General features: G+C 41.8%; 1 protein-coding gene across 20 annotated transcripts in view; it reads left to right on the top strand.

The window, feature by feature from the left end:
• The window catches only part of ACSL6 (acyl-CoA synthetase long chain family member 6), a 96,444-nt gene that overhangs the window by 16,507 nt on the left and 65,825 nt on the right, over window positions 1-14,112 (top strand). For 4 of the 20 annotated variants that reach the window (XM_073802488.1, XM_073802487.1, XM_073802486.1 and 1 more), the window contains exon 1: window positions 13,115-13,533. In XM_073802488.1, coding sequence (XP_073658589.1) covers window positions 13,284-13,533 — 250 coding nt within the window. In that variant the 5' untranslated portion in view covers window positions 13,115-13,283. The other 16 variants (XM_073802502.1, XM_073802501.1, XR_012330848.1 and 13 more) reach the window with 13 other exon arrangements.

Genomic DNA, 14,112 nt, shown 5'->3' with positions numbered 1-14,112 from the left:
ACCCCAGTGAATTTCAGGTTTACATGAACTGGGAAATATTTCATATTAAATTAATATTTGGTATTAAAGTTAGTTTAAGTGAACTGGTTTAATTAATACAGACATGTTGGGACTTCCTTGGTGGTCCAGTGGCAAAGAGTCCATGCTCCCAATGCAGGGGACCCGAGTTCGATCCCTGGGTAGGGAACTATATCCCACATGCCACAACTAAGAGTTCTCATGCTGCAACTAAAGATCCCATATGCTTCCAGGAAGATCCCGCACGCAGCAACAAAGATCCCATGTACTGCAATTAAGACCTGGCATAGCCAAGTAAATACATAAATAAATATTAAAAGAAAATACAGACATGTCTTTAGAGCCATCAACATTAAGTATAATAATTTTATCGTACCTAGGTTTACTAGACATCAAATAAGATCTTATTATATCTGTTACAAAATTTGTCAGCAAAAACAATAATAACTTGGTATGATGAAATTTTTATAAGTCAATTAAATATAAATGAGATAAAAGATTTTAGGTAAACTCTTCAAGGATAATTATGTTTTAGGAATGTCTGCTTAAAAACAGTCTCTCCAGCTTTTGGTTGCTTGAAACTTTAAATTTTTGCTAAATTAAGTGATGAAAGTTTTCAAAATATCTAGGTCATTCCCAAATAAAATAAAATACTGGAACATTAATTGCTGAACATAGGCTTCCTTTTACAGAGACACTAAAGATATTTAGAACTATTAATAAATATGTTTAGTGTCACACCAAGACATTTTTGGAATGTAAGCACATGTTTTTAGAAATTACAAATAATATTTATAAGTTTGCCAATCTACAGAATGCTAATGTAAGACAGATCATAATTGCTTACTTCTTACTTTTCACTAGAAATTAAGGTTTTTAAGAGTTGAGAATTCTAATTATATATGTAATTAAAACTGAAAATTAATAAGGAAAACATCTTTGTATGCAAGGAAAAAGAAGGTATGAGGAATGGAAAGGCATCTTGTTAAGGGAAAATAATTTTGTCTGAAATCTGGTTATTTCTAAATAGGAGAGAAAATAAGGAACAAATTAATATAGATATAGAAAGTTGTAGAAGATTTGCAAGAGGCAAAAAAATCTTTAGAAAGGAATTCGAGTCCCTCCCATCAGGAAACTTACACAAGCCTCTTAGATAGCCTCATCCACCAGAGGGCAGACAGCAGAAGCAAGAAGAACTATAATCCTGCAGCCTGTGGAACAAAAACCATACACAGAAAGATAAACAAGATGAAAAGGCTGAGGGCTATGTACCAGATGAAGGAACAAGATAAAACCCCAGGTAAATAACTAAAGGAAATGGAGATAGGCAATCTTCCAGAAAAAGAATTCAGAAGAATGATAGTGAAGATGATCCAGGACCTCAGAAAAAGAGTGGAGGCAAAGATCGAGAAGATGCAAGAAATGTTTAACAAAGATCTATAAGAATTAAAGAACAAACAAACAGAGATGGGCTTCCCTGGTGGAGCAGTGATTGAGAGTCTGCCTGCCGATGCAGGGGACATGGGTTCATGCCCCGGTCCAGGAATATCCCACATGCCACGGAGCAGCTGGGCCCGTGAGCCATGGCTGCTGAGCCTGTGTGTCTGGAGCCTGTGCTCCACCACAGGAGAGGCCACAACAGTGAGAGGCCCGCGTACCGCAAAAAAAAAACCAAAAAACAAAACAAAACAGAGATGAACAATACAATAACAGAATGAAAAATACACTAGAAGGAATCAATAGCAGAACAACTGTGGCAGAAGAACGGATAAGTGACCTGGAAGATAGAATGGTGGAATTCACTGCTGCAGAACAGAATAGAGAAAAAAGAATGAGAAATGAAGACAGCCTAAGTGACCTCTGGGACAACATTAGACACAACAACATTCGCATTATAGGGGTCCCAGAAGGAGAAGAGAGAGAAAGGACCCAAGAAAATATTTGAAGAGATTATACTTGAAAACTTCCCTAACATGGGAAAAGAAATAGCCACCCAAGTCCAGGAAGTGCAGAGAGTCCCATACAGGATAAACCCAAGGAGAAACATGCCAAGATACATAGTAATCAAATTGGCAAAAATTAAAGACAAAGAAAATTATTGAAAGCAGCAAGGGAAAAACGCAAATAACATACAAGAGACCTCCCATGAGGTTAACAGCTGATTTCTCAGCAGAAACTCTACAAGACAGAAGGGAGTGGCATAATATACTTAAAGTGATGAAAGGGAAGAACCTACAACCAAGATTACTCTACCTGACAAGGATCTCATTCAGATTCGATGGAGAATTCAAAAGCTTTACAGACAAGCAAAAGCTATGAGAATTCAGCACCACCAAACCAGCTCTACAACAAATGCTACAGGAACTTCTCTAGGCAGGAAACACAAGAGAAGAAAAGAACCTACAAAAACAAACCCAAAACAATTAAGAAAATGGTAATAGGAACATACATATCGATAATTACCTTAAACTTGAATGGATTAAATGCTCCAAGCAAAAGACACAGGCTTGCTGAATGGATACAAAAACAAGACCCATATATATATGCTGTCTACAAGAGACCCACTTCAGACCTAGGGACACATACAGACTGAAAGTGGGGTGATAGAAAAAGATATTCCATGCATGGAAATCAAAAGAAAGCTGGAGTAGCAATACTCATATCAGATAAAATAGACTTTAAAATAAAGAATGTTACAAGAGACAAGGAAGGACACTATGTAATGATCAAGGGATCAATCCAAGAAGAAGATATAACAATTATAAATGCTTATGCACCCAACACAGGAGCACCTTAATACATAAGTCAACTGCTAACAGCTCTAAAAGAGGAAGTCGACAGTAACACAATAATAGTGGGGGACTTTAACGCCTCACTTACAGCAATGGACAGATCATCCAAACAGAAAATTAATAGGAAACCACAAGCTTTAAATGACACAATAGACCAGATAAATTTAATTGATATTTATAAGACATTCCATCCAAAAACAGCAATTACACTTTCTTCTCAAGTGCGCACGGATCATTCTCCAGGATAGATGACATCTTGGGTCACAAATCAAGCCTCAGTAAATTTAAGAAAATTGAAATCATATCAAGCATCTTTTCTGACCACAACTCTATGAGATTAGAAATTAATTACAGGGAAAAAAACGTTAAAAACACAAACACATGGAGTGTAAACAATACGTTACTAAATAACCAAGAGATCACTGAAGAAATCAAAGAGGAAATCAAAAAATACCTAGAGACAGATGACCATGAAAACACGACGATCCAAAACCTATGGGATGCAGCATAAGCAGTTCTAAGAGGGAAGTTTATAGCTATACAAGCCTATATCAAGGAACAAGAAAAATCTCAAATAAACAATCTAACCTTACACCTAAAGGAACTAGAGAAAGAACAAACAAAACCCAAAGTTAGCAGAAGGAAAGAAGTCATAAAGATCAGAGCAGAAATAAATGAAATAGAAACAAAGAATACAATAGCAAAGATCAATAAAAGTAAAAGCTGGTTGTTTGAGAAGATAAACAAAATTGTTAAATATTAGCCAGACTCATCAAGAAAAAGAGGGAGAGGACTCAAATCAATAAAATTAGAAATGAAAAAGAAGTTACAACGGACACCACAGAAATACAAAGCATCCTAAGAGTACTACAAGCAATTCTATGCCAATAAAATGGACAACCTGGAAAAAATGGGCAAATTCTTAGAAAGGTGTAACCTTCCAAGTCTGAACCAGGAAGAAATAGAAAATATGAACAGACCAATCACAAGTACTGAAATTGAAAGTGTGATTAAAAATCTTCCAACAAACAAAAGCCTAGGACCAGATAGCTTCACAGGTGAATTCTATCAAACATTTAGAGAAGAGCTAACACCCATCCTTCTCAAACTCTTCCAAAAAGTTGCAGAGGAAGGAACACTCCCAAATTCATTCTATGAGGCCACCATCACCCTGATACCAAAACCAGACAAAGATACTACAAAAAAAGAAAATTACAGACCAATATCACTAATTGAATATAGATGCAACAATCTTCAACAAAATACTAGCAAACAGAATCCAACAACACACGATGATCACACACCATGATCAAGTGGGATTTATCCCAGTGAAGCAAGGATTCTTCAATATATGCAAATCAATCAATGTGATACACCATATTAACAAATTGAAGAATAAAAACCATATGATTGGGCTTCCCTGGTGGCGCAGTGGTTGAGAGTCTGCGTGCCGATGCAGGGGACACGGGTTCGTTCCCCGGTCCGGGAAGATCTCACATGCCACGGAGCGGCTAGGCTCGTGAGCCATGGCCGTTGAGCCTGCGTGTCCGAAGCCTGTGCTCTGCAACAGGAGAGGCCACAACAGTGAGAGGCCCATGTACCAAGAAACAAAAAAAAACAAAAAACATATGATCATCTCAATAGACGCAGAAAAAGCTTTTGACAAAATTCAACACCCATTTATGATAAAAACCCTACAGAAAGTGGGCATAGAGGGAACCTACCTCAACATAATAAAGGCCATATATAACATACCCACAGCAAACATTCTCAATGGTGCAAAACTGAAGGCACTTCCTCTAGGATCAGGAACAAGACAAGGATGTCCACTCTCACCACAATTATTCAACATAATTTTGGAAGTTCTAGCCATGGCAATCAGAGAAGAAAAAGAAATAAAAGGAATACAAATCAGAAAAGAAGAAGTAAAACTCTCACTGTTTGCAGATGACATGATACTATACATAGAGAATACTAAAGATGCCACCAGAAAACTACTAGAGCTAATCAATGAATTTGGTAAAGTTGCAGGATACAAAATTAATGCAGAGAAATCTCTTGCATTCCTATACACTAATGATGAAAAATCTGAAAGAGAAATTAAGGAAACACTTCCATTTACCACTGCACCAAAAAGAATAAAATACCTAGGAATAAAGCTACCTAGGGAGACAAAAGACCTGTATGCAGAAAACTATAAGACACTGATGAAAGAAATTAAAGATGATACTATCAGATGGAGAGATATACCACGTTCTTGGATTGGAAGACTCAATATTGTGAAAATGACTATACTACCCAAAGCAATCTACAGGTTCAATGCAATCCCTATCTAATTACCAATGGCAATTTTTACAGAACTAGAACAAGAAATCTTAAAATTTGTATGGAGACACAGAAGACCCCGAATAGCCAAAGCAGTCTTGGGGGAAAAAAACGGAGCTGGAGGAATCAGGCTCCCTGACTTCAGACTATACTACAAAGCTACAGTAATCAAGACAATATGGTACTGGCACAAAAACAGAAATATAGATCAATGGAACAGGAGAGAAAGCCCAGAGATAAACCCACACACCTATGGTCAACTAGTCTATGACAAAGGAGGCAAAGATATACAATGGAGAAGAGACAGTCTCTTCAATAAGTGGTGGTGGGAAAACTGGACAGCTACATGTAAAAGAATGAAATTAGAACACTCCCTAACACCATACAGAAAAATAAACTCAAAATGGATTAGAGACCTACATGTAAGACCGGGCACTATAAAACTCTTAGAGGAAAACATAGGAAGAACACTCTTTGACATAAATCACAGCAAGATATTTTTTGATCCACCTCCTAAGGTAATGGAAATAAAAACAAAAATAGAGAAATAGGACCTAATGAAACTTCAAATCTTTTTTTTTTTTTTTGCGGTACATGGGCCTCTCACTGTTGTGGCCTCTCCCGTTGTGGAGCACAGTCTCCAGACGCGCAGGCTCAGTGGCCATGGCTCATGGGCCCAGCCGCTCCGCGGCATGTGGTATCTTCCCAGACCAGGGCACGAACCCATGTCCCCTGCATCAGTAGGCGGACTCTCAACCACTGCACCACGAGGGGAGCCCATCTTCAAAGCTTTTGCACAGCAAAGGAAACCATAAACAAGACGAAAAGACAGCCCTCAGAATGGGAGAAAATATTTGCAAATGAATCATCAGACAAAGGTTAATCTCCAAAATATATAAACAGATCATGCACCTCAATATTAAAAAAATAAAACAACGCAATCCAAAAATGGATAGAAGACCTAAATAGACATTTCTCCAAAGAAGACATACAGATGGCCAAGAAGCACATGAAGAGCTGCTCAACATCACTAATTATTAGAGAAATGCAAATCAAAACTACAATGAGGTATCACCTCACACCAGTTAGAATGGGCATCATCAGAAAATCTACAAACAACAAATTCTGGAGAGGGTGTGGAGAAAAAGGGAACCCTCTTGCACTGTTTTGGGGACTGTAAATTGATACAGCCACTATGGAGAACAGTATGGAGGTTCCTTAAAGCACTAAAAATAGCACTACCATATGACCCAGCAATCCCACTACTGGGCATATACCCAGAGAAAACCATAATTCAAAAAGACACATGCACCCCAATGTTCATTGCAGCACTATTTACAATAGCCAGGTCATGGAAGCAACGTAAATGCCCAGTGGCAGACAAATGGATGAAGAAGTTGTAGTACCTATATACAATGGAATATTACTCAGCCATTAAAAGGAACGAAATTGGGTCATTTGTAGAGATGTGGATGCATCTAGAGACTATCATACAGAGTGAAGTAAGTCAGAAAGAGAAAAACAAATATCATATATTAACGCATATATGTGGAACCTAGAAAAATGGTACAGACGAACCAGTTTTCAGGGCAGAATTAGAGACACAGATGTAGAGAACAAACCTATGGACACCAAGGGGGGAAAGTGGTGGGGGGTTGGTGGTGTGATGAACTGGGAGATTGGGATTGACATGTATACACTCATGTGTGTAAAATGGATGACTAATAAGAAAAAAAAATACATAAAAGTTGAGTGGAAATACAAAGAAAATTCCTAGAGAAAAAAAAGAAAGGAATTCTGTGTGTGGTCAGGAGTAACTAAAATCAGAATGAATTTGAGTAAATCAATGTTAATATTAAAGGTAAGATGGTGAAAAACCTGAATTTGGTTTCTCTCTGTCAAGAGAACAAAGGGTTTTTGTTCTTTTTTTTAAATTTTGGGCTGCTTTTGGTAACATCATAAGTTTCTTTACAAGCTTTTAAGAAATTTGTTGTAACTCTTTGTATTTGCTTTTGATTTTTTTTTTTTTTTTTTTTGCGGTACGCGGGCCTCTCACTGTTGTGGCCTCTCCCGTGGTGGAGCACAGGCTCCAGACACGCAGGCTCAGCATCCATGGCTCATGGGCCCAGCCGCTCCATGGCATGTGGGATCTTCCCGAACCAGGGCACGAGCCCGTGTCCCCTGCATCGACAGGCGGACTTTCAACCACTGAGCCACCAGGGAAGCCCTGCTTTTGATATATTTTATTGTCAGTCTGGTTAAGTGAATAAGTACTGTTTCACAGTGACCTATGACCCTATTTGACTAAGTGTTTTGAAACTTTTTGATATTTTTGACAAATTTCCCAAAGGTCAAATTCTAATTAAAGTTCATTTGACCTCTAGCTAACTTTGAGTTTTCTAAAGGGCCCCTGAAGAACCTCAGAGAGAGATATTAAACTAACTAGGATTATTTGGTATTTTAAATTACATGGGAAGCATTGTCAAAGAGTGATAAACATTCTCAGGTTATACTGTATGGGTAAATATTGTTAATATAGATATGTTAGAAATTATATGGAATTCCTAAAAAATCTGGTATGCCCTAATAAAACGCTATCAGTCATAATTCTAGTTATTACCTTACAATGTTGTCTGTCATAGCAGTAACCAAGTTTCTTTGTCAGTTGCATTGTAATAAGATCTTTAATGATGCCTTTTGAAGTTTTTTGTCATTTATAGAGTTTATTATTGTACTATAATGCTTTTGCAAAAAATGCCTCATTTTCAAGAAGATTCATGGAAAGTACAGGTTTCTGATACCTTGCAGATTATGCCACTGAACTGGGTAAGAAAAATGAATCCTGATGAAGGATTCATTACATAGGACTGAGTGAACTGGAGAATATGGTTTTATAAAATGGTTTTTATCTGAAATATTACTGACTTTAATCTGTGTTCTCCAGATATAAGTAAAGCTTTCCCCTTAAGCTAATTATGACTTCCAGCAGCTTGATAAATTATACCTTCATAAGGAGAACTGAAATACTTATCTTTTCTCTCTACCTGATCCCTCCAGAAATTGTAAACTCTTAGGTTTCCAGCAGCCTTATCAGGTGAATAAGGAAGATCACCTCCTGACAGGTGCAGGAATCTCAAGGTATTTGGGGGTCCTCGAGAAGAGAAGAATTCACCCAAATCTATAGATATCGCAAGCAGAATCTGTGATAAGCCCTTGGCTGGAGTGGCTTTCCTGGCCTTGAGAGTCCTTTTAAAAAGTTCCATCTGAGATTCCTTATGAAAAGTTCCAGCACAGCTGATTTAAAAGAGCCTATATGATCAATTACACTTTTGTAAATAATCAGGCCAAGTTTACTAAAACCAGACTTATTTTGCAAACAAATTAGCCTTTAAAAATTTTTTTTCTATTTGTTTAATTTATTTCTTTATTATTTTTTTGGGCTGTGTTGGGTCTTCGTTGCTGCACGCAGGCTTTCTCTAGTTGCAGCAGGAGAGTGGGGGCTACTCTTCGTTGTGGTGTGCAGGCTTCTCATTGCGGTGGCTTCTCTGGTTGTAGGAGCGCGGGCTCTAGGGGTGCAGGCTTCAGTAGTTGCAGCACGCAGGCTCAGTAGTTGTGGCTTGTGGGCTCTAGAGCGCAGGCTCAGTAGTTGTGGCGCATGGGCTTAGTTGCTCCTCAGTATGTGGGATCTTCCTGGACCAGGGCAGGAACCTGTATCCTCTGCCCTGGCAGGCAGATTGTTAACCAGTGCACCACCAGGGAAGCCCGACAAATTAGTCTTAATTTGGCTATATTTGGTAGAAATTAGGGTAATTTTAGAGAGAAAAAGATTATGTTCCAGTGGATATTAAATTCTAGTTTTGTTAGTTGAGAATTGTATTTACTGCCTAAGACTCACTTCCCAGATAACTCCTTGTTGTTATACTACATTATTGTAAAGTTTAATTGAATTATTAAAAGGACACTCTAAATTTGTTTCTGAAGCTTATCACAGCAGTTTATCTTTGGATGAAGATCAGATGCCCCATGACCTGCAACCAGGAAATTATTCATCCTGGAAAAGGCATCAGTTAAAGGACTGTCTCTAACCTAGATGAAAAGACCCTTATTAGGTACTCTTAAGTAGCTCTTGCACAGCAAAACTGAAAGGAATTGACTCTTGAATTCAGATTTCCCACTCAAGAAGGGTATCTTCACTGGACTGGCCTACAGAAAGGACTACTGACCGCAAATGACACCCACATCAAGATGAGAAGGAGAAGAAGATGACAGCTGTGGTAGACTGTTGACCCAAGAATCTAGACCAGGTCTGTAAGACCCATCTTACTAATTCAATTGAACTGTTTACCAAATGTTTGTCTCCTATCAAAATTGAAAGTTACTATTTTACTTCTAACCATACTGTTGCCCCAATGTTCAGGATAGAAGGAAAATTCTCTAGTGAAGTTATCAGAGTATAACTGCTCATGACAGGTATCACTGCTTGCTTTAGGTCTTCTGCTAAAAGCACGTGTACAATATTTGTGTGACAATTTGGTGTAATGGATAAAATGTATATCCTATAAAATGTTTCCCCATAATCAGACCTCTGAACTTGTTCACTATGTCTGATTAGTTTTCACCCAATGTAGATAACTAGGCATATCTCTCTGTCTATGTATATATAGAGATAGATAGACATAGTAGATATAGATATCTATATAGATATAGCTATAGATATATATAAACAAAAAGGAGGTCTAGTACTGAGGGACATGATGGATTCAGGGAGGCAGCAATCATCTTGGCATCACAGGACAAATATTTTGATCTATTGAAAGATTTGCAAACAAAAGTGTAAATGATCAAAGAAATTTTCACATATTGAGGTCTGGGAAAGTCATTCTGGCTTATACATCATTTAAATTAAACTGGAACAGCCTATTCTGTGGCTCGTTGAACATACATTGTATTACATCTGCTTTAAGCATTAAGGAAAAAATTGTATTTAGAAATCAAAATAGAGTAACTGTGGTTCAGACATCCCAAATAGAACTGGGTGGCCATGGTTTCAGATTTCTTCCTATATTACTGAGGACTTGAATTTTCTGAACTGTATCAGACTCAAGAACACCACCAGCTGTTCTCAACATCTGCTAGCAGCCCTCAACTGCAACCTTATGGTCTCAAGGTGACTATGAAATCTTGATCTTACTTTAGGAATATTAGTAACAAATGAGACAGCTTTAGCCTCCCAGCAGAAGGCATTAGATTCTTTAGCCAGACTAGTACTCGACAATAAAATTGCTTTAGAATAGATTTTAGCAGAAAAAGGAAACATATGTGTAGTAGCTAATAGCTCCTGTTATGTATATGTTAATACCATATCAGAAGTTAAAACCTACTTACACAGAATTAGGAAATTGGCTACCTGGCTACAAGTCTCCCCATTAGTACCAGGTCCAGGCTGGTTTTCAGGCTTATTCTCCTGAATTCCTCAGGGAACGAGATCTATTTTCCAAGGTTTATTAAAGTTTGGGTTGTCACTCCTCTTACTTCTAATTGGTTATCTGATTATAAAATGCGCTGTACAGGGAGATCAGCTCAGTGTTTCGTGACCACCTAGAGGGGTGGGATAGGGAGGATGGGAGGGAGACACAAGAGGGAGGAGATATGGGGATATATGTATAGCTGATTCACGTTGTTATAAAGCAGAAACTAACCATTGTAAAGCAATTATACTCCAATAAAGATGTTTTGAAAAATAAATAAATAAAATGTGCTATAAGCTGTTGCACCAACATGGTGGACCAGGGGACTAAAATTTAATCACATAAGTCTTGGGTCTAAGACCTGGAACTCGGAAACATGTCCAACTTGGTATGCAATGTTTCCATTCCCCAAATTGAGGCAGGACTATGCCCCATTTCAGCAGGAAATAGAATAGTCATCTCTCTGTTCCCTCAAAGATTTGGGGGAAAGTTAAAACAGGAGTGGGGATTGATGCCGAAATCTCAACTTCTCTGTACACCAGTGCCAAATCAAATCTGAGAGACAGAGTTTTGGGTGAAGTAGAAAAGGATAGCTTTGTTACTTTGCCAGGCAAAGGGGGACGCAGCGGGCTCCTGCCTCAAAAAACTATGTGTCCCAACCCAGGACGATTTGATGAGGAGTTTTGACAATACTTCCCAAGGGTGGGGTTGCTGACAAGATTAGGGTGTGTGCTGTCTCAGATGGTCAGGTCTCCTAATCTTGACTCAGGTGGTTTCTTGGCTGCTCCTCCCTTGATTAGCAACTGTTCGAATCTGCCCTTTGGAACTCCAGGAAGGTCACGGAGGCTGGAGTCTTGCCTATAAGAAATGGGGGACAAAAAGAAACCTCTGTGCCTGGGAGCCCCACAGGGCCCTGCTCAGTTTCAGGATTGAAGCCAAGTCCCCCTAAAATTGAGTTTCTTTACTGAGTTTATGATTAATCTCTCTACCCAAAACTTTATCCCCTTTCTTATCCCCTCTGACCTCAATCCTCTGCTAACTAAACAGTAATCAACAGAATCAGATGACTAAAATTGCTGTGTTGATAACATTGTTAATGTACTAAAAGCTATTAGAGATATCATCATTAATATACAAACTCGGGTTGTTTCTCCAGGGCAAGATGAGCTAACAGACTGCAAGCCATGGACCACCTGGCCAGAGCGTCATAAACCAGGGACATCCTGACTTTCAAAACTACAATGAAGAAATGTCACAAGACAATTAATTCCAGCCTGTTTGTTCTTTAAAAAAATCCTAACTCAAAGACCGAGTTGAAGTGTATCTGAGGTTTATCTTCCACTCCCTTGCTTGGAGCACTGTGATAAACACTGTACTTTCCTTCACCAAAACCTGGTGTCAGTAGATTCGCTTTGCTGTGCCTCAGGCGGGATGAGTTCCGTTTGGTAACACAACCGCTCAGCTAGCAGTGTGGCAATCTGTGACCGTGGGTGCCTATGTGGCCATTCATTTTAGCTACTAGGGGCCTCTTGAGACCTCATGTGCCACATAAGATTGTGGGTGAAGACCAGGATTGCCTGTGTTCTGGTGGAACACCTGTGATTCCATGTGGCTTCCTGTGACTTCATGTGACCCTGTGTGGCAGCCTGTTACCACATGGAGCCTCCTGTGACCTTGGGTGGCCTCAGATCCAATCTTCCCAGAAAGAGAGATCTGAGGTCCCCAGAGAATATGGGCACTATCCGGCGTAGCTGCCCCTTTTCCAGTTCCTAAATAGACTCTCACCGCCCTCTCTCCTCTTTGGCTTGCAGACCTGACATCCAGAGGCTCCTGGTGTCTGAAAACTGGGGTCCTAGGGAGCGTTAGCGTCAGCGGGAACCGGCCCACCGGCAAGTGTGCCTCCTAGAACAGGTGACCGCGACCTCTCTGCCACCCGAGCCCGCCCAGCCATAAAAGCCAGCATCGCGCTGGGTAGGGGTAAGGGTCGCGCGTTGGTGGGGTGCGCGCGGCGTCGCGCTCCTACGCTCGTCGCCCGTGCTGCCCTCTCCTGCCGGTTTCCCCAGAACTCCGGGTCGTGACGTTAGGCGGGGCGGAGAGGGCCGGTCGGCTCTGCAGCCTGGCCCCTCCCCCGCCCGGGGCCTCGGCGGTTCCCACGCGGCTGTGAGCGTGCGGAGCGCCCGGACCTGGACCGCGGCAGGGCTGGAAGGGGGCTGGGAGGGGGCTCCGGTGCAGAGCGGGCCCGTGGCGCCCTCCCCCTCCCGCCAAGACACCGCAGCCGCGCGCGGAGGCGGGGCGCTGCGGAGCCGGGCGAGGGGGGGGGGGCGGGGGCTAAAAATACCCGGCGGCAGCGGCTGCGCGGCTTCTGCTGGGGCTGCGGGGCTGTGGGCCGGGGAGGTCGTGCCGGGCCCATCTGGGTCCCGCTGAGCGACATGCTGACCTTCTTCCTCGTGTCGGGGGGCTCCCTCTGGCTGTTCTCGGGTAAGTCTTCCCCCTCTCCCCGCCCTCTTCTGTGACCCTCATCCCTGGCACGCGGTGGGGTCTTGGTCCCAGGCTGGGGGTGATCCCCCAGCCCCGGCTGCCGAGCCATCCTTTCAGGACTACCCTGGGCCCCCCAGGTCTACCCCCTTCCAAATTCTGGCGGGCTCCAGGCCGCGTTTGGGAAGTGCTTGTGTCAGTGAAAATGAGGGGCCTTGCTCTCCGAGACCTCACAACAACTTACCTCCGGTTCTCGACTCCCCCCGCCCCTTATAGTGAGAACCATCCGCCGAGCAGACTAGGCCCTGAGCCCACTCGTCCCCCAAGGCCAAGTCCAGGGACAGACAGTTCATCCTTGTCCATCTCCAGGATGCAGACCCTGAGGATGTTGGACCCTGAGGTCCCACAGCAGGTCAAGGACGTGACCGGGACTGACCTGGGGCTTCCTGATCCTGGTGAGAAGGCTTCCTCACAACCCCTCCTGCCCACCCTTCAGCCGGAGTACACGATTTTTGTAAAGCAGGGTTCACCTGGCTCCTCAGCTATGCCCATGGCTTGTGTCCCCACCCTGCCAGCGCCCACCTCTCCCCCTCACAGGAGTCAGCCTCTCACCCCTGCATCCTCTCAAGAAACCTTGAGAACCCCTTCTGAATCCCTGCCCAATGCTCTTGCCCCCTCCCCACACAGGACCTGGGCTCTCACCCAGGGCGCAGTCATCCACCAGTTCTGCTGCCTACACCAGCCACTCCCCTCTGTGAGTGTTGGGTTCCTCTAGGTTATGATACCACTAAAGGGTCTCCACCCACCCCCACCCATACCCCCATGTGCAAATTCAGTCTCATAATGTATGTGAAGTGCTCAAACCTTAAACTGGTTTTAAGCTGGACCTGACCCAGAGCAAGTGCTTTATGAATGTTAGTTTTATTATTATTTCATGCTCAAACAGCATCATCAGAGGAGGTAGTAAGGTTCTTTCTGAGCCGAAGAAGGGGAGGAAGGCGACCCTTTTGAAATCCTTAACTGAAACCTTGCCT

This window comes from Tursiops truncatus, chromosome 3 (genome assembly GCF_011762595.2).
Source record: "Tursiops truncatus isolate mTurTru1 chromosome 3, mTurTru1.mat.Y, whole genome shotgun sequence".
In the NCBI taxonomy this organism is placed as follows: domain Eukaryota; kingdom Metazoa; phylum Chordata; class Mammalia; order Artiodactyla; family Delphinidae; genus Tursiops; species Tursiops truncatus.
The sequence above is the reverse complement of the archived record's forward strand: the minus strand, read 5'-3'. Positions and strand labels throughout refer to the sequence as shown.